At 36.8% G+C, this 19,857-nt stretch overlaps 1 protein-coding gene across 2 annotated transcripts in view; it reads right to left on the bottom strand.

Annotated features, from left to right (window-relative positions):
• Positions 1-13,972: 13,972 nt before the first annotated feature.
• The window catches only part of LOC149558024 (putative monogalactosyldiacylglycerol synthase, chloroplastic), a 160,262-nt gene continuing 154,377 nt past the window's right edge, over positions 13,973-19,857 (bottom strand). For both annotated transcript variants that reach the window (XM_089832462.1, XM_089832464.1), the window contains one exon: positions 13,973-14,403. In XM_089832462.1, the coding sequence (XP_089688588.1) occupies positions 14,164-14,403 (240 nt within the window). In that variant the 3' untranslated portion in view covers positions 13,973-14,163. The remainder of the gene's footprint in view (positions 14,404-19,857) is intronic.

Consider the following 19,857-nt stretch of genomic DNA (forward strand, 5'->3'; position numbering starts at 1 on the left):
AGTCAATTTCAATAAAAATTGCAAATGCAGTAAAAAGTTGCTAAGCAATTTTTGCTGAAAAGTTGCATATTGCTAATGAAGGAATTTGAACTAATTATAAATTTTCCCTAGGTAGTTGATCAGTCAATCATTCTTATAAATGTATGATCCAACCTTTCCAGCAGAATAGGTTGGTTGATGTACGAATTTTTGTTGATTTCAATAAAAAAATACTAGTTTTTTGGTTCAAAACTGTTGCATTTTCATTTTCCCATGTGTTGTATGGATTGGGAAGGGTGGTTGAATGGTTTGAGGAGTAACTTGGTTGAGTTCCCTATCCAATGCACTTGGTTTGAACTTAATTGGTGATCTCTATCAAAATTTACAGCATTTTCTTTCAAAACTGCCTAGAAACCCTAGGTTTAGTAGGGTTTTGTGCAAATGGACGTATAGATCATGATTGTACAGTTCAAATGGCACATAAACCAATGAAAATAGAATCCCTCCGAGTGTACTTTCATATCCAAAAATTAGGAGTTAAAAAACCAAAGGGATTTAATTTTTCTTGCAAGTCATAGGCCAAATATTTGTATGTATTTGGTCTAAAATTGAAGGAATTCGATTGTTGGAGTTGTATGTGAAAGAAAGTAACTAAATAAAAGGTGGATTGGCAGTGTCCTAATTACCCCTTGGAGTTTTGAAGACCTAGCTCTTGTCTATGCACCCATTTCATTAGTCTTTCTTTGAAAACCAAGCCTGAAGGGGCCCATTTAGGTTTGTGTACTTAGGCAAATTAGTAGAGTGCTAGAATATATTGGAATTTGATCTTTTGGGATATTGTTGGGGTTTTCAAACACTTCTTATTTCCACCCTTAGAATAGGTATTGGATGTGTGGTTATGTCAAATGCAGCAATTTCTCACCTTTAGCCCTTGTAGCCCTATTTGTGAATAGGTTGGTGGAACTTGCATGAAAGTTGGAAAAGTGTGTTTAGGGATTGGATTGTTGGAACTAACTATATTTCATATTGATCAACTCTAGAAAGAAACTAATTTGAAAATAATTATTTTCTATGACACTGCATCAATCATTTAAGAAAGGACACATGAGAGTGTCTTGTTTTCAAATTTGAACCCAAAACACATAAGGCAATAAAAATTGTAAGAAGAAACAGAACCAAATAAATGTAATATCCTTGTTTTTTCTTTTCAGGGCATCTAAAGGATTGATGTCCTACTTGGTTACAAGTAAAGCACTTACCAGTGAACACACTAGGTCCTCTTACACTAGACCTCCCTCTGCCATTGGATCTTCTACCCTTAAATGTCCCTCTATTAGTAGACCCACTCTTAGCATTTGACCCACTAGATTCCTCCTAATTTTTATTAAAAGATAAAAGCATGTTAGTCATAATATCATTATTGGTAACAATGTTCCAAATGCAAAGAATTATTTGTTTGAGCTTCTACCAATGATCAAGCGGCTTACTAAACATGGCTTGATGAGTCTTGGAAATTTCTCCCATTGTATCCTTGCTTTCACCAGTTTGAAGTTTCTAGTTACATGCTCACAATCATGACTTTACATCACAAAGCATTCACATTCTAACAATTTTCATGTTCTTTCATTACATTTTGATCTAAACAACAAATTCTAAACTTTCACTTATTCAAATGACTAATCTGAAAATGGGTCCTATTAAAGAATCTAATATAAATTCAAATAATGTATCTAGATTCTAAACAAATGAAAACATAAAATCCATGATTTAAACTTATCTCATCACTTACACATCATAACAATACGGTCCACCTTGTCATGTGGACAGTCTTGGGGGAGAGGTTGCAACATTGTATTTGGATTCAATTGATCACTCTTTCTCTCTCTCCCTCTCTTCCTATTCAATCTAATGAGTCAACTGGATCTACTCTACATTTTAATGTCTCAAGTATTGCCTCGTGGTTTTCCATCATATTTTATCAAGTGGACATTTGATGCGACAACAAGGTTTGAATAATGAAGAATCTTCCTCTCTGTTGCCAATCTTCAAATAACCACAAGTTAGGGTTCTTCATAAAATATCGTCTAAGCCATGTGTCGGTTACAACCACCGCACCGACATGGTACTCTAAACCTTCACCATCTATAACCAAGTGATCCAAATTTTTTTTGGCTTGGACACAACAACACAAATAATAATCTTTCCCTTCTTCATTGTCTTCAGGTGAAATAATAGCAAAAACATGGCCTACAGTGACAAATGTACAAAATGCGGTCATTAATTCAAAAAATACTTAGGTATAAGTTATAAAGTTACATATTGAAATTACAAAGATATATACATATATATATATATTACCATGTTGCACTAGCTCAGACAAGTGGTCAAAGTCAATAGACAAATCCATATGTACCATTTTCAGTGCTTGTGAGGGATGATAGGTGTCAATTGGGTCCAAAATCTGTATATCCCATCTGTCCACCCATTTAGTCGACTCATAGTCATCCCAATTTTTCTCTGCACATGATGGACAATAGCATGCCATTTTTCATGTGTGGATACTACATGACCCTGCATTAGAGCTTCTAAAAGAGTGCAACTCATTGGATCCTATTAGTGTGCAACAATCCTGATATGGTGCAATGTTAGTATTATCTATCAACCAAAAAAATTTATGAACCGTAGACTTACCTTCCTTACTTGGACCCATTGTAGCATTACACTATTGGACGATGAATTTTGCATCTATCAATACTGCTCCATCTTTGTACTTTAGTTCTTCACGAGCTAGACTCTTTTGATGCATGTGCCTGCACCATTGTGCTCTCTCTTTCCATGACTAGCCTCTGTGAAATTCCACATATATTGAATTCTACACAACCTTTGCATCTTGCTCAACCAATGGAACATTTGTGCATTCTTGAATTGAGATGCGCAATTGTCTGACCAAATAATGTGCTGACGATATGTGATGCCCCTATTAGCCAAATCTCCATAAAATAGTTGAAAACAACCTTGTACAAACTCTGTAGAATGTGATCGATCATCGCTGATGTAAAAATACTCCCTCAAAATCTTTCTGTCATCCTCTGTACTTGTAGGTAAATGCATGAATGTTATGTGAACAAATATGAAAACCTGTTGAGAAGTATAATACTTTGCTTGCACCTCATTTTGTGGTTATAGTGTGTAGTTCTCTGCGAAGTCTGCAGCCGAAACAATGATATCCAGTGGAAACATACCCTTACACAACTTGAATTGCAAATCCAACCATCGAGCTCTATGTGCATGCCTTGCATACTCATAAATAATCTTTTCATAAAAAATCTTCATGAACTCATACACTAGAATCTTTTTAATGACTAAACCACATCTTTTTCCCTATTTCTCATCTTTTAGAGCATATGTCATTGTCTTAAATTTTTTGTAATCTACTATTTCATTTTCAATTACATGTGTATTATCCATATGTTGACAAGTTGATAAAAGTTGCAAAGAACCACAAAATAAGCATGTACCATCCAAGCATGATGTCTCGTAAAATTGTTGGCCATCCCCTATTTCACATAAAATGTTGGATATGAATTCCCTTGAAAATATTGGTGGCTCATTCATGTCACACAAAACAAACTTAGAATGCAAAAATGCACATATATGCCTAAAAATATCAAAATGGTTAGAAAATTCAATATGTATCCTACAACAAGAAGTTGTGCATGTGTGATTTATCTTAACATAAAAAGGTTTACTCATCTCAAAAAAAATTGACTTATTTGAATTTGAGGATACATACTACTAAATTTTGCAAAAAATTGTGTTTGAGTTGAGTCCAAAAATATTTTGCACGTGGGTCACGATTTTGGCTACCAATCTTCCTTACAACATCTCTTTGATTAGGGAAACACGTATTATTTTTTCAAAAATCTTTGATCAATGATTTCAAAGCTTCACTAATTCCTTTATCCTTTCACGGTAGTCTACTGCTAAATGTCCATAACTCATTTTTTGTTGGATCTTCCAATCTCTCACGCCTTAGCACGGCTCTCCTTAGAATACCTCTACCAATTTTTAATGTTTTGTTTGTCTTTCTGATGAGTCGAGCTTTCTTCATTTGGCTACTTACTATTGTCAATATAAGTACTCATTTTGTGATATTACTATCTTTGGTACGTGATTTAGAACCCACTTTTTCATAAGCACTCATTAGATTCTTTACAATGTTTTTTTCATTTGAATCGTCCATCGTTCTTAGCCCAAGAATCTTTATAATAGGCCTAAATTTCAAATTTCTCATCATTTCAACAAATAATTGACATTGACCTATAATATTTAATTCTTCAAAAAATAATCTCCACATACAATTAACTTTTCTTTGACAAGTACACTTGCAAATCTTATCAGGCATTGATTTCAAAATGTTCGTATCAATAGCAATCAAATATTTTGGTCTTCTAAAATAAATTCTAAAAGGTGTTATAATCTCTTCCACTCCCTTAACATTTTGAACATCAACATAAGGTTGAGTGTATTGCGTACCTTGAACCGAAGATGATGTAGCTTGGCAATAAGATTCAAAAGATGGAATATCACCTACTTGATGTGTTGATATTATGTCTTCAACATGACATGATGGAGTGTGTACATCGTCATATCTACAAATTAGTGTCTCTTCAACATGAGAGGATGATATGACTCCAACATTGGAAGATGGTGTAGTTTCACAATTCAATTGTCTTCTTGAGCATAATAGTCTCATTCATTCTCTTTGTCTTTCCAATTCTTCCTCTTTGTTTCTTTGTATCGATGGTTCTTGATCCTCTTTGAAAGTCAATTCTTCATTATTGCTTTGCAATTTTTTTTGTTCGCATAGTAGTTTCATTTTATCTCTTTTAATTGCCAAATCTCTCTCCCTATCTTCATTTGTTCAACTTTTTGGTTTCTTGCTTGGCATGATGATGATTTCTACATGTCAAATTATTCAAGCTTCTGAATTACTTGCAATGTGTAAATTACAAATCATTCTAATACATATAAAAATTACAACTATTTGAATGAATGCACAATATATATCAAACAACTTGTCAAATTTCTAACCATTTCCAAATAACATTCATTCAAACATACAAATTTCAAAGAATTCACTATATATTGAACAACATGTCAAATTATAATCAAATATGTATCTATATATCAACAAACAATATTTAAAAGTGATTGCACTAACCTTTTCTATACAAAGAATATTCAAAAAAGTCTTCAAATCGCGTATCCAATGATTGAATTTGGTATTTGCTAGCTTCAAAAAGTCTTCAAATAGTGTTTGCTATGTTGAAACTTGTGTTTTTTGTCAGAACAATAGAATGCACAACAGACCAAAAGCATAGAATGGACAGAATGGAACCCAAACTTGTTTTTTTACCATTTTTGGGTGATTTGACATAGTGCATATGCATTATAGCAAGTACACACTATAAAGCGTGTACGCACTATGTCAGAATACATCTCTCCCTATCCCACCATCCCCCATCCCCTACTCTCTCTCTTCTCTCTTCTCCCATCCCCTACTCTCTCTGTCTCACACACTCTCGTCCCCCCTCTCTCTCGGGCTACTCTCTCTCCATCCCCTACTCTCTCTTTCTCTCTCTCTCTCTCTCTCTCTCTCTCTCTCTCTCTCTCTCCCCTCTCCCATCCCCTACTCTCTCTCACTCTCCCTCTCCCACTGCCTACTCTCTCTCTCTCCCTTTCCCACCTCCTACTCTCTCTCACCCTCTCTCCTCTCTCATCCCCTACTCTCTAGATCTCTCACACACACTCCCATCCCCCCTCTCTCTCCCTCTCCCACTCCCTCTCCCACTACCTACTATCTCTCTCTCACTCTCTCACTCTCTCTCTCCCTCTCTACTCTCTCTCTCCCATCCCCTACTCTCACTCTCTCTCCCATCCCCCTACTCTCTCTTACACTCTCCCATCCCCTACTATCACTCTCTCTCCCATCTCGTTCTCTCTCTCACACTCTCTCCCATCCCCTACTCTCTCTCTTACACATACTCTCATCCCCCCTCTCTCTCCCTCTCACACTCCCTCTCCCACCACCTAGTCTCTCTCTTCCATCCTCTTCTCTCTCTCCTAGCCCCTACTCTCTCTCTCTCTCTCTCTCTCTCTCTCACACACACACACACACACATTTCCATCCTCCCTCTCTCTCCCTCTCCCACTCCCTCTCTCATCGCCTACTCTCTCTCTCCCATCCCCTACTCTCCCTCTTTCACACACATGCACTCCCATCCTCCTCTCTCTCACTCTCCCTCTCCTACTCCATCTCCCATCGCCTACTCTCTCTCTCCCCCACGCCCTACTCTCAATCTCTCTATCCCATCCTATACTCTCTCTCTCTCCCCATCCCTTACTCTCAATCTCTCTCTCCCACCCTGTACTCTGTCTGCCACCCCTACTCTCTCACACTTCCTCTCTCTCCTATCCCCTATTCTCTCTCTCTCTCTCTCTCTCTCTCTCTCTCTCTCTCTCTACCTACTCTTTCTCTCCCTCTCCCACCGCCTACTCTCTCTCACCCTCTCTCCTCTCTCATCCCCTACTCTCTAGATCTCTCACACACACTCCCATCCCCCCTCTCTCTCTCTCTCTCTCTCTCTCTCTCTCTCTCTCTCTCTCTCTCTCTCTCTCCCTCTTCCACTACCTACTATCTCTCTATCTCACTCTTTGTCTCCCTCTCTACTCTCTCTCTCCCATCCCCCTACTCTCTCTTACACTCTCTCCCATCCCCTACTCTCACTCTCTCTCCCATCTTGTTCTCTCTCTCTGCCACCTCCTACTCTCTCTCACACTCTCCCATCCCCTGCTCTCTCTTACACACACTCCCACCCCCCTCTCTCTCTCCCTCTCCCACTCCCTCACCCACCACCTAGTCTCTCTCTCCCATCCGCTACTCTCTCTCTCTCTTTCTCACTCTCTCTCTCCCCTCTCCCACTGCCACTCTCTCTCTCTCTCTCTCTCTCTCTCTCTCTCTCTCTCTCTCTACTCCCTCTCTGCCACCCCCTACTCTCTCTCACATTTTCACTCTCTCCCATCCCCTACTCTCTCTCTCTCTCTCTCTCTCTCTCTCTCTCTCTCGCGCGCGCGCACACACACACACATTTCCATCCACCCTCCCTCTCCCACTCCCTCTCACATCCCCTACTTTGTTTCTCACTCACTCTCCCTCTTTCACTCCCTCTCCCACTGCCTACTCTCTCTCTCACTCTCACTCTCTATCTGCCACCCCCTACTCTCTCACATTTTCACACTTTCTCCCATCCCCTACTCTCTCTCTCTCTCTCTCTCTCTCTCTCTCTCTCTCTCTCTCACACACACACACACACACACACACACACAAACATTTCCATCTCCCCTCTCCCTCTCCCACTCCCTCTCCCATACTCTCTCTCTCCCATCGCCTACTCTCTCTTGAGCTACTTTCTCTCGCCCCCCTCTCCCATTCCCTACTCTCTCTTCAATACACATGCACTCCCATCCTCCTTTCTCGCTCTCCCTCTCCCACTCTATCTCCCACCGCCTACTCGATCTTTCTCCCCCCCCATCCCCTACTCTCTCTCTCTCTCTCTCTCTCTCTCTCTCTCTCTCTCCCATCCCCTACTCTCAATATCTCTCTCCCATCCTATACTCTCTCTTTGCCACCCCTACTCTCTCTCACACTTCCTCTCTCTCCCATCCCATACTCTCTCTCTTACACACATTCTCATTCCCCCCTCTCTCCCTCTCCCACTCCCTCTCCCACTGCCTACTCTCTCTCTCTCTCTCCCATCCCCTACTCTCTCTTTCTCTCCCCTCTCCCATCTCCTACTCTCTCTCTCTCTTTCACACACACCACACACTCTTATCCCCCCTCTCTCTCCTCTCTCATCCCCTACTCTTTAGATCTCTCACACACACTCCCATCCCTCCTCTCTCTCTCTCTCTCTCTCTCTCCCTCTCCCACTCCCTCTTCCACCACCTACTGTCTCTCTCTCTCCCTCTCTACTCTCTCTCCCTTATCCCCTTCTCTATCTCTCTCTTCCCTCTCCCATCTCGTACTTTCTCTCTGCCACCCCTACTCTCTCTCTCACTCACACTCTCTCCCATGCCCTACTCTCTCTCTCTCTCTCTCTCTCTCTCTCTCCCATCCTCCTCTCTCTCTCCCTCTCCCTCTCCCACTACCTAATCTCTCTCTGCCATCTTGTACTCTCTTTCCCACCCCTAGTCACTCTCTCACACTTCCTCTCTCTCCCATCCCCTACTCTCAATCTCTCTCCCCCGTCCCATACTTTCTCTTTTCCACCCCTACTCTCTCTCACACTTCCTCTCTCTCCCATCCCATACTCTCTCTGCCACCCCTACTCTCTCTCACTTCCTCTCTCTCCCATCCCCTACTCTCTCTCTCCCCTCTCCCATCCCCTACTTTCTATCTCTCTCTCTCTCACACACACATAGCCATCCCCCCCTTTCTCTTGCCCTTGCTTTGCATCTCTTCTTCCTTCTCTACACACTAATTAGGTCTCAATAGTGTGTGTGCACTATAGTGCGCACACATTATTGAGAACCAAATTCAAAAGGTTTAAATTGTGTGTGCGTTATAGGGCGTACACACTATTCAAAGCTTTGCATTAAAACCAAGCCTAAGGCTTGGTTTTGCCTTCCAGATCCAACCCAAAGGTTTGGAGTTTATAAACAGGTATGAGACGTGTTTTGCTGCAAACATACAAAAAATGATGAATTTTTCTTATGTGCTCTCCTTCATGATTCCTCATGGTTGGGCATCGATAAGATCAGGTTACATGACATTGTAGGTCTCTGTGTTAGCTATACAAGAAAATATAATTTATTTTTAATTTGAACTATTTCAAGCCTTTCATCTATAATTTCTTTTAAATGTATGTCCATTTTTTGTCAAAAACCACTATGTACTAATTGGGTTGTAGATTTTAGCTCATTCATCAAATTTTGCAACGACTTAATTTTTAAGAAACTAGACTCCATTCTACACACTTTGAAAAAAACAAGTTTTGATTTTAGATTAGTTTTCAATTATTTCTAGGGGAAGCACACAGATATTTCATGTTTTTGGGATGTGTCTAGTTAAAAAATTCATAATAAAAAATACACATTATCAAATTACCCGAAAAATCTGGGATAAACTACATAGTGTTAAGTAACCTTTGACCAGAGCGATTAATTTTTTTTTTTTTTAAAGTTAAAATTTTAGAGGGGTCACACTTTGTACTATGTTATATTTTTTTGGAATAAACAATACCACTTTTTGTGGCCCCCTTTTTTGAGGACCTAAAACTAAACCATTTTGAAAAAAAATAGTAGCTTAGAAACTAGATTCAAAGGACTTTGACTACGACTTCTGTTTTTGTCATATCTTAAAATTTTGAGCATAACTATCTTCGAATTTTTGTTGAAGTTCAAAGATTGTTGATTTCAAGAAAAAAGGTGTCAACTTATACCCCTATTTTGGCACCACAACTTGGTGCACTTACCTATATATCTCTTGTGTGGTTACATTTCAGACAACAACAGATTATGCAGATTGGTTTAGAACCAGCAAAGGCCTCTTTGTGAACATACACATTTATCTTCAATTGAGCAAACCCAGTTGGTTGAAAAACCCATCTGAAACCTTGGAGTTGGTCTTCGATTAACTTTGCAAGAGAGGGATTTGAAAGGATCCTTGTCATTTAGCATCATGCAAAATGACAGCTCAACAAAAATAAATAAAAGATTGTACATTATTTTGATAATGATCAATAGCATCATTTCATCAAATAAAAAATAACATTGTTTTGTTTCCCATAAATATTAATTGACAAATAAAGTAAATTGAACATTCAAAACACAACAAAGGCATTCAATATCAAACTGTAACCTCCATTTGATGGGTGAGACTATACGATAAATCAAAAATCTAGGGAGCTAAAACAAGATTATAAAGATTATATGGAATTGCATTAGGAACATTTGTTAGAAATGTGATATGATCTTCTCTATCTACAATTAAAGTGTGCAGATTTAACTCATCACATAGCTTGCAAGATTAGCGTGTCTAGTGAAAAGTGTTGAAATAGATTATTAAATAATTGAACAATTATTTATCATGAAAACCTATACTAGTGGAGCAAATAAACATCGTTTACTTTTTTTGGAGTAGTGCAAAAATAGGTTTTCAAGGGACCCGAAACCCTTATATAAATTGGTCCAAAAAGATAATAACTTGAAAGCTCATAAATAACTTGAAAGCTCATACCAAAGAATGATTCTTAGACTAAGACAAGGGTTTTAACAACAGGCTCCCACAACCTAAAACAAACAATGTGTGACTAAGCCAACATGCAATCAAAAACAAAAGGATAGGCCAAAAAGGGTCCCAATCAAAACACCAACAAACAGGTACCCTTAGGATTTACCTTTATTCTTCCCCTTGTGAGAGCAAAGGGTCATCTCAAAAGAAGAAGAGGGAGATTAGATGTTTCCTTTCATAATACACCAACCATCAACTTTTGCAGCCATGTTTTGCCAGGTTAGCGAGACCAACGCTAGATTTCTGGTAGCCTGAGAAGTAAAACTAGTAGAATCAAACCTAGCCCAAGAGACAACCTCAACCAAAGGAACGGCGCCAACAAACACACCAATAGGAATCTTGTCACGATTCAAGACTAAAGTAGCAAGAACAAAACTAGTAGAACCAGCAAGAACCATCTTAGAAAAATTAGTTGTACCATTAGTTGAACCAGCAACACCAACAATATCCCTATCAGCAAAGGGACTAGCCAAGCCAAAAGATTGAAAGAACCATCTACAAGAAAACTAACAACACAATTATCATCATGAGCAACACTTGGGGAATCCTTTGTAACAGTCTAAGAGAACTTCTTCCAAACAGAGTAATGTTCAGAAGAAGCACCATTTCACAAAGTGATGGATCTTTTATTTTTCTCTAGTTCACTTTGAGCTGAAACATGCCTAGTCATGAAACATCTTCGACGTCTAAATAGGATTTCTTCATAATTAATTTGTTCAAGATAGGAACTCAAAGAAGTATCAATCTTAATCTTAATAGGGAGTCCATTAGAAATATCTATATCAACTAGAATCATAGCATAAGTAGAATGAAGTTATTTCATATGAATCCATATCATTCATCAAAATCTCCCCCCAGAGCTTCACCAACTTCTTCCAACAGGGAATCCGTCCAAACATTGAGAGGAAGGTTAGGGGGCCTAACCCAAATAGGGGACTTTTGAATTTCTCAAAGGAGGGGTTCAACTCTGGATGTCAAGGTTTGAAAATCAACAAAAAATTTATCTTCCCAACTAAAGAAATTAATGCATAGAATCTTACTTCTATCCTCAGCATTATCAAACTGGCAATAAAATAACCCTTAGCTAAGGGGTAAATATGTACAAAACTTGAGATGAGAGGTTCCCAATGATGGGAAATCCAAGCATGCAACTTGGGAAGGCTAGGCCAAAATCCCCTAAAATGACAAATCAAAGCATGAGATAGAAGAACAAAAGTGTTGTGTTAAATCTCCTTTATATCAACTAATAGCCCGAAAAAGGGTTTACGAACACTGAACCTCGTTGAGAAAAAAGCTAGAAACACCAACAACCTCCTTAGAAAGAACGCACACAAGCATGAAGGGGCCCCTTTAGGAAAAGGCTCGATACCAAACAAGTCCACCATAAGGGAGGCACTATCATAGGACTGCCAACACCAACCCCTGAAGACACAATAGACACAAAGGAGCCAATCACCACAGGGTTTGAAACACTAACACATAAAGATGCAACAGACAGAGGACCCAACCACCACACGTATCATTGGGGAAAAAGAAGCACAAGTAGCCCAAGACCTAGTCACAACAAACTTTTACCAATCCCGATTACAGCCAACAAAGAACATGCAGACAATGTAGAACCTACCAAAGGCAAGGGAGTCAAAGCCAAAGGAATGCCACCCACCACAGATAACGATGGCAAAAAAGACACAGAATGGCCATTGATCATCTGACCAATACATTGAGCAGATCCAAGTGCAGTAGAAGCACCACTGGGGACAACAACAAAGGGAGAAGCAATGGCAGAGGCGAAAACCCTTGCAGAGTCAGAGCATCATGCAGGAGCCATAACTTAAAATTAACGAAGTCTACACTTTAATTAACATTATTTGTTACTTGAACATCATATTATTGTTTTAAAATATAATATATAAGCAACTTGAATGATTTCAATACCATTTCGTAAGCACAAATCCTGTTATGTTTTAACCTTTATATCGAACAGAAATGATACAATAGCTGAATATGAAACACTATACTTTTGTAAAATATTAAATGTATTTCAAACTACAGCTCATGTTCAATTTTAACTGATCTAAAACAATTGACACTATTTTCCACTCCATGATAAATATAAGGTATTTAATGTGTCTGCCTTTCACATTTGTCAAAGAATAAATATATAATATGAAATACTCCGGTGCATATACATTGTGATTGTGTGAATTATACACAAAAGAACAGCATTTGTTCATATGGAAGTACTGCATGTTCACAGTATTAGACAGTATATTACACAGTTATACTAGATTATTATGATAATTTATATGGAAGAAAAAAATATTATCACACTTTCTCATTAACGCATTAATTATTTTGTAATGTCAGTTCTAAATGTTTGACATACACAATTGCGATTAGTACACCGTTCGGGGTATTTTAACTGTTGGGAGATGAGGTCCAACAGCTACATGACCATTCATTTTCTCCCATCTCTTCATTTTGGAAGAATTTTGTATAAAAGACTTTGTGTGGTCAGCATATATAAGTGATGCCCTACTTGAAAGTAGATAGGCAATTGCTGAACCACTATAAATTGGTGTCTCTTCATTTTTTCTGATTTTCTGTTTTTACTTTGTTGGTCTGTTTTTCAAATTTACATAACTCTATAATTTAAAAAATATCATGTAGAACCAGGTACAATTGTATTAGTAATGGTGGCAAGCAGTCAAACTTTCTGCTAGACCACAAACCAGCAGACCACACTTCAAAATTATATTCTGGGTGTATAGCATTAGCGCACGGACTTTTTCAGGTGTGTTCAGAAGGTGAATAATCTTTATAGCTATATCGATAAATGAGCTTCCCACTTTCATGATTTTAGAATATAATAAAAGGAAAAAAAAGAATTGATTGCTTTATAGCCTTATAAAATAAAATAAAATCTCCATTTCGCTCTCTTGTCCAAATGGTGAATCATTGTACACTTATGAAATCATCAATACAGGCATGACTGTGATCAATAACAGATCTTTGTACATACTTGCTACTAGAAGGCACTTCATGAACAAAACTCAATCTGAAAGCTTCAGTATCAGCTGACAGGTATTGTTAAACGTGTGAAATCCCACAATCTAAGTAGTTGGGCATTATACAACTTTCTTGTAAAGGGGCAATCAAGCACCCATTTTTTAAAGTCACATACGATTGATGTCACTATGAACATATGAAATGAAATCATACAATGCAACTTTCCCAATAATTCTGTTGCTCATGAATTATATGACAAAGACACCAAGTGTTATGACATAGAATGGTAATATGCTACAAGTTAAATTGCTCAACCAATTTAACACCCTGTTTTCTTGGTGTGGACCCAATATTTCTTCAGAAATAGCAATGATGGACCACTTATGATATAGATGCCTTCAAACTTTCTTATGATCTTTATCACGACTTTTGTAAAATTGAATGAAACAATGGCAACCAGAGATGCATGTGTAATAATTTGTTTGGATATGTCATTTGTCAGTTCAGGAATGAGACCTGAATCATAAATGGAATAATGCAAAAAAGGAAGGGCAGAATTTGATTGTCATGTTTGACCTTCAAAATGTTGGCAACACACACAATCATTCTTAACCATGGATAACGCGTGGGTGATCTCTACGCATATTTATTAACAATGTGCTACTGTTTGAATTGCTTAGATGAATACCTCATGTAGCAAGGGAGTTACTTCTCTTCCTTTTAACTTGTGAACCAGAAAATGAATAAATGAAAATAATATATCAAGTCAAAATTGAAGAGGAACAAACCAATGCTTTAATTTAAAAACAGTACATCAAGTTTCAAGTTAAAGGTAAAGCAAACTCAGATAGAACATCTCTTTGACGAACTAACTCGTCAAGGTCATGAACAATCTTAAATACTGCATCGGGTCGGGCAAGTCTTAGTGCATTCTGTGACATCTTCTTCAGTTCATCAGCCTTTGGACCAAACCAACTAGCAACAATTTTAGCTATTTCTTTTGGTGATTTGCAAAACCTTCCAGCTCCATTATCAACAACATAAGGCACATTTCCAACTTCCTGTGCATTATGTATAGACATTATGTTAAGTCAGTATTTAATCATAAACTAATCAACTAAAGCACTCAATTAAAATTTTGAAAGTTGCCAAGCTGTGAAAGTAAGCTTTTTAACTTATCTTCACTGTCCACAATTATAGAATCCATATAATTTGAATAATGTAAATAACTAGATGAGTTCATTAGTGCAGACATTTTGCTTTTGTAGCATCCATCGTTACCTAAACTTATCAAACCAGACCAATTCCAGCTATGCCAGACGATTTATTTTTTCTATGAGCTTCAACATTTTCAACACAAGAACATATTTAAATATTTAGATCAATCTCAAATTGCAACTTGTCACTTTTACATCAAGAATAATCTATGTTGGCAGGGGACGTGTTCATAAATCAGTAGTATAACATCTCAAACATCAAAACCATGGTCTATCAAATATAAATATCTAATTCAATATAAAATTTAATATTTTTTAATATTTAACTTTTAATTTATACATTTATTTTTGTATCTTGTTTTTACATATAGAATTATATCGTTTTTTATTGTTAATAATTAAATATATAAAAGATTATAATTAAATTTTAATTGTTAATAATTCTTCATTTAACATATAAATTTTTTAACGTATTCTTATTTAATGCGGAAGCTTAATATATTGATTATAGTGTTACCCTGAGTTTCCAGGACAGGAATGGCAGGGAGCGGGGAGACAAGTTTCCAGGTTGACAATTTTTTTTGCCAAATTTGGGGATGGCAAGGGTACGGCTGTATAAAGCATGACATTTAAACATCAAACAACCTTAACATACAAGTTTGCAACATTTCATTGTTTCAAAACACCATATGCATTCAAAATTCAGAAACCGGAATTCAATGTTCATTGTCAATATCATATATGCATGTGATAACAAAAAAATATGTGAATAAGTTGAGCATACAAAACCAAAATGCTCAAAGGCTGAGTGCTGCCATATAGTTTCATGTTCGATATAAAAACCAAAATACATAGAAACAAACCACTGCTGCTCCTATTCCGATTCAGCCAACCCTGCGTCAGAATCAGAGTCATCTGAAGGCAGAGGGACAGAAGAATAGTTTTGCTTGAAGCAGCATGTATTGAATGGGCAGGTTGGAAAAGAATCTATTCTGGCTCATGAACGCCTATGATGACCAACACCTTGGTCTGCTAATATTTATGTGATTGCAAAACCAGTTATATTATTCTATAAAGAGATTGATGCTATGACTGTCATTTGTTTTTGCTTGTTTAAATTGATAATCATTTGCAACTCTTGTCCCATCTCCAAATCTACTATAATTGAAGTTGTTTGTTCTTTTTATTTTAACCTTCTTGTATTTATTTTAACCTTGCTTCTGCTGTCAATGAGAGAGAAGTAGAATACTCTAAAATTTTATGCATGTGAAAAGAATGGAGAAGATCAAGTTGAAGCCATGTTTTTGGCTTATTAGAGCATGTAAGAAGGCGGGGCCCATGAACTGATGCCCCAAAGGCAAAACGAATTGGCAATTCTTTTCATTTTTGACTTTTTTGTGTAAAACATTGGAGATGGATGGTTGTCCCCAGAATGTTTGGGGGACAGTTACGACGTCCCCAGCTGTCCCTGCTACTTCCAAACATTCCCCTTCTTTTTGGGTGACATCCCCAAGTTTTTGGGATATCCCCATCAAATTTTCAAATATTAGGGATGTGGGGATGTTTAAGTTTGTAGCTTCAATAGAGATCTTTATCTCTAATTTATGAGATTGATTTATGTTCGTTATAACCGTTATGGCCATCTTCAGCTGAAAGAGATGTAGTTAATATTATGTAAAAAGACGTGTCATACGTCAAGCAAAGAGGCATGTGCATGGAAATTTGAAGAGTTGAATATGTGGAAACTTGAAGGGTTTTATTTTTTGGGACTCAAAGAGACCTTCGGGTGAAAGGTGAAGAGTCTTATGCAATCTATTTATGTGATTGCTTGGTATATTGTTAATCAATAAAGTGAAATCCTTGTACACTTTTATTATCAATAAAGAGGTATTTTTCTGGTGTGGCTAGGTTTTTCCCTTCAAGTGGGAGCATTTTCCGAGGATAAATTTTCGAGCCTTTTGTGTATAGTTTTTACTCTTCTTTGTTTCTGTTTGTTGATGTTTTATAGCTTTACTCGGATAAATTACATCAACATATGCATATGGATATGTATATGTGTGTGTGTGTGTGTGGATAAATTACATCAACATATGCATATGGATGTGTGTGTGTGTGTGTGTGTGTGTGTGTGTGTGTGTGTGTGTGTGAGCTTAATTATGATAATGAACAGACATGTCCGATGAAGGGACATGTCTATTCTCTCACTCTCTTATAAATATAAGGGGAGGTTGCAGTTGGAAAATACATGCCAATGCTTAGTACATTTACAGCAATCCCAGAAAACCAATAGGGCATCAGAGAAAGCGACTCTCAGACTTGTTAATACTGAGACATTTGCAATAACAATAGATCTATTGTAGATTTCAGATATGAATTGGGAAATCAGAGGTACTAACCGCAATCATTGTTGATGGGAAATTTTAGGAAGACCAAGGAGGTAGATAGAAGAGCAATATATAACTACCTCACATCAAAGTAGTGAAAGACGAGAAAACACATCATTGTTTAATAGTCTTTGATATTTGCATTCTTTCCGACATATATATATTCCGTATAAACTAACAAATAATGATTGATCATGCCCAAGTTAGACTTTTTTTGCAAGATCGTATTTGGACTGATCGCATGGATCTGGAGTCAATGAAGCATGAGTGGATCAGGTCATGTATTGGCGTTGTAGCGATGTGGTGTGGATGAAAAGGATACATATTTTGGAGGCCAGCAATATTAAATAAAAGGGGATGTAGACAATACAACTCAGAATTTGATTCAGCGAGGTAGATCGAAGGGAATTTGTCATATATATAGGACAACATATATTTTGTGATTCTCAAAAGCTCATCTCCCTAACAGCATAAGATTGCTGGAGGAAATAATAGGCATTGGGCCTTCGGATCATGGATAATTAAGAACAAATAAAAAAAAATTAAAAAACCATAGTGTTGGATTTGGCTCATAAGAAAAGCTTGGCACAAATACTCTTGAAGTATTTTTTAATGGTCGTGCTATGCTTAAGATTGCTTGAATTCAATGATATAATGTCTCTATATATGCCAATCATATGAAGGATGTAGTTTACTAAGAATAGGTTGTCTAAGTTGTGGTTGACAGAGTCTATTTATTAAATAAAATCTGCAGGCTTTGACATTGCCAACCCAGCGTGCAAATCCATTTATTGCATTTGCTTCTAAACATATCTTGATAGTGATTGATTGTTAATCATAAAAGCTTCCTGAATATATATAATTATTGGCAACCATGACAATTAAAAATTATGTAAAATGGATATACAAGCCTGAAGACTAATTCAATGGTGAATGAAGGCTATAGCAGAACAGATAGGAAAGACTTATAAATATTTGATCCGCATTTGGGAGAAAGATTCCGTAATCGAAACAAACTAATACTAAAGAAGGATCACAGATTGGTATAGATAGTAAGGAGGCTATCGACACTTTACATTGACAAAAGAGTGTTGAATTTTTTGCAATAAACACAATGGGATTAAATGGAATCCATACACAATCTTATCCCAATACATTGATTAAGGGGTTACTTAGAATCGGACACAACTCTTTGAGGATTGACCATCACTAAAGTTGTAAGCTTTGAAGATAAATGTGGAAAGCATGAAAGTATCATGATCAACACTCGAGAGATTGTTAAGGATAATAACGAGCAATAATTCTGATTTTTATAAAGCACCGTGGAAAGAGGTATGATCAAGCGCATAGCAGTGACCATTTGAATTAAATGTCGAATACTCCTGCATCAACAAGGTGGAAACTATTGATAAGTGTTGTCATCTATTGGATTAGAGAGTACATTAGAATATGAATTATGTAATGTTTATAAACATGCAAATTAGTAATAACCAGATGAAAAGGATGTACACAAGAGCAAAGACATAGAATAATGACGCTTGAAGCCAAACTATAGAGAGGAATGATTTCCAATGCCGATTCATATGAGACACCCTTTCGGTGGTGAAGACTATTAATAGAGCATCAGGTCCCACAGAGTATGTAAGGTAATGTTGAGGTAATGTATTTCCTTTACATTAATATTGTTATATCTCTATTTTCTATTATGACAATATGTGTCATTAATAATTATTTGTAGTTATATTATATGAGATAGTATAACTGAAAAAATATAGTATTTATATATATATGAATATAAAGTAATAATATATGAAAACATAAAGATATATACTTAGAAGATTGAATATATGTGTGTGTGTGTGTGTGTGTTCAAAGTATATATTTAAATTAGATCTTTATCTATATTACATTGGAATGATCTTATATCATTATTCAGAATTATCCTTGATTATTACGTTAGTCTCTCTTATTTTTGCAATTCATTACATACCATAAGAGTTATGTGCCTTGATCTTTTCCTCCGAGAATGTTATTGCAAGAAGAGGGAGATTGAGATTCAAAGAGAACCCAACATTTCATTAGAGGCAACCTTGAAAGAGAGGAAGCAGATAGAGGATGTGATTCGGTCAACCTTCAGTGATCTCAGTCATACTAATTCAAAGGGAGTATACCATGTTGAGATGGATTCTCCCATGATCAACAAATTGTAGTAGTCAAGAGGATTGTGATTCATGAATATACCTCGTGACTATGTGATTTTAATAGGCCTACCCCCTGTGTACATCATGAGTAAGTGACAACTTCCGAACGATGTCACTTGTATTTGCAGAAGTTATTCAAAGGTGATGATCTTACAATAACTCAATTTTCTATTATGATGGATATCTTACGATGTCTATGCAAATCATGATAGATTATACTTCACATGGTGAATGTTTATATGGTAAGCATTAGGAGAATGCATGTGTACATACCTTATAAACAATTTTTACTTCTTTTTTTAGTACATGATGAATGTTATGCTAATTGATGTCATGGAGGGCCATTACATAGAGTAATTGGTGAATATCATATGACTTGATGTTCTGGAAAACCAATACGCGTGATATCAAATGCAATATCAAAATGTTGAAAATCTTCCAATCAAAGATATTCTTATATTACATTGAGGTAATATATGGTAATGTGTTTATCCTCCCTAGCTAAGAGGGAGTGTTGTTTTGTAGGTTTACTCAGATAAATCATAAATTACACCAACATATGTATGTGTGTGTGTGTGTGTGTGTGAGTTAAATTATGATAATGAACAGACATGTCCCATGAAGGGACATGTCTATTCTCTCACTCTCTTATAAATATAAGGGGAGGTTGTAGTTGGAAAATACATGCCAAATACATGGAAGTGCTTAGTACA

This window comes from Cupressus sempervirens, chromosome 5, assembly GCF_028749045.1.
Source record: "Cupressus sempervirens isolate cs-2001-9-10 chromosome 5, ASM2874904v1, whole genome shotgun sequence".
Classification (NCBI taxonomy): domain Eukaryota; kingdom Viridiplantae; phylum Streptophyta; class Pinopsida; order Cupressales; family Cupressaceae; genus Cupressus; species Cupressus sempervirens.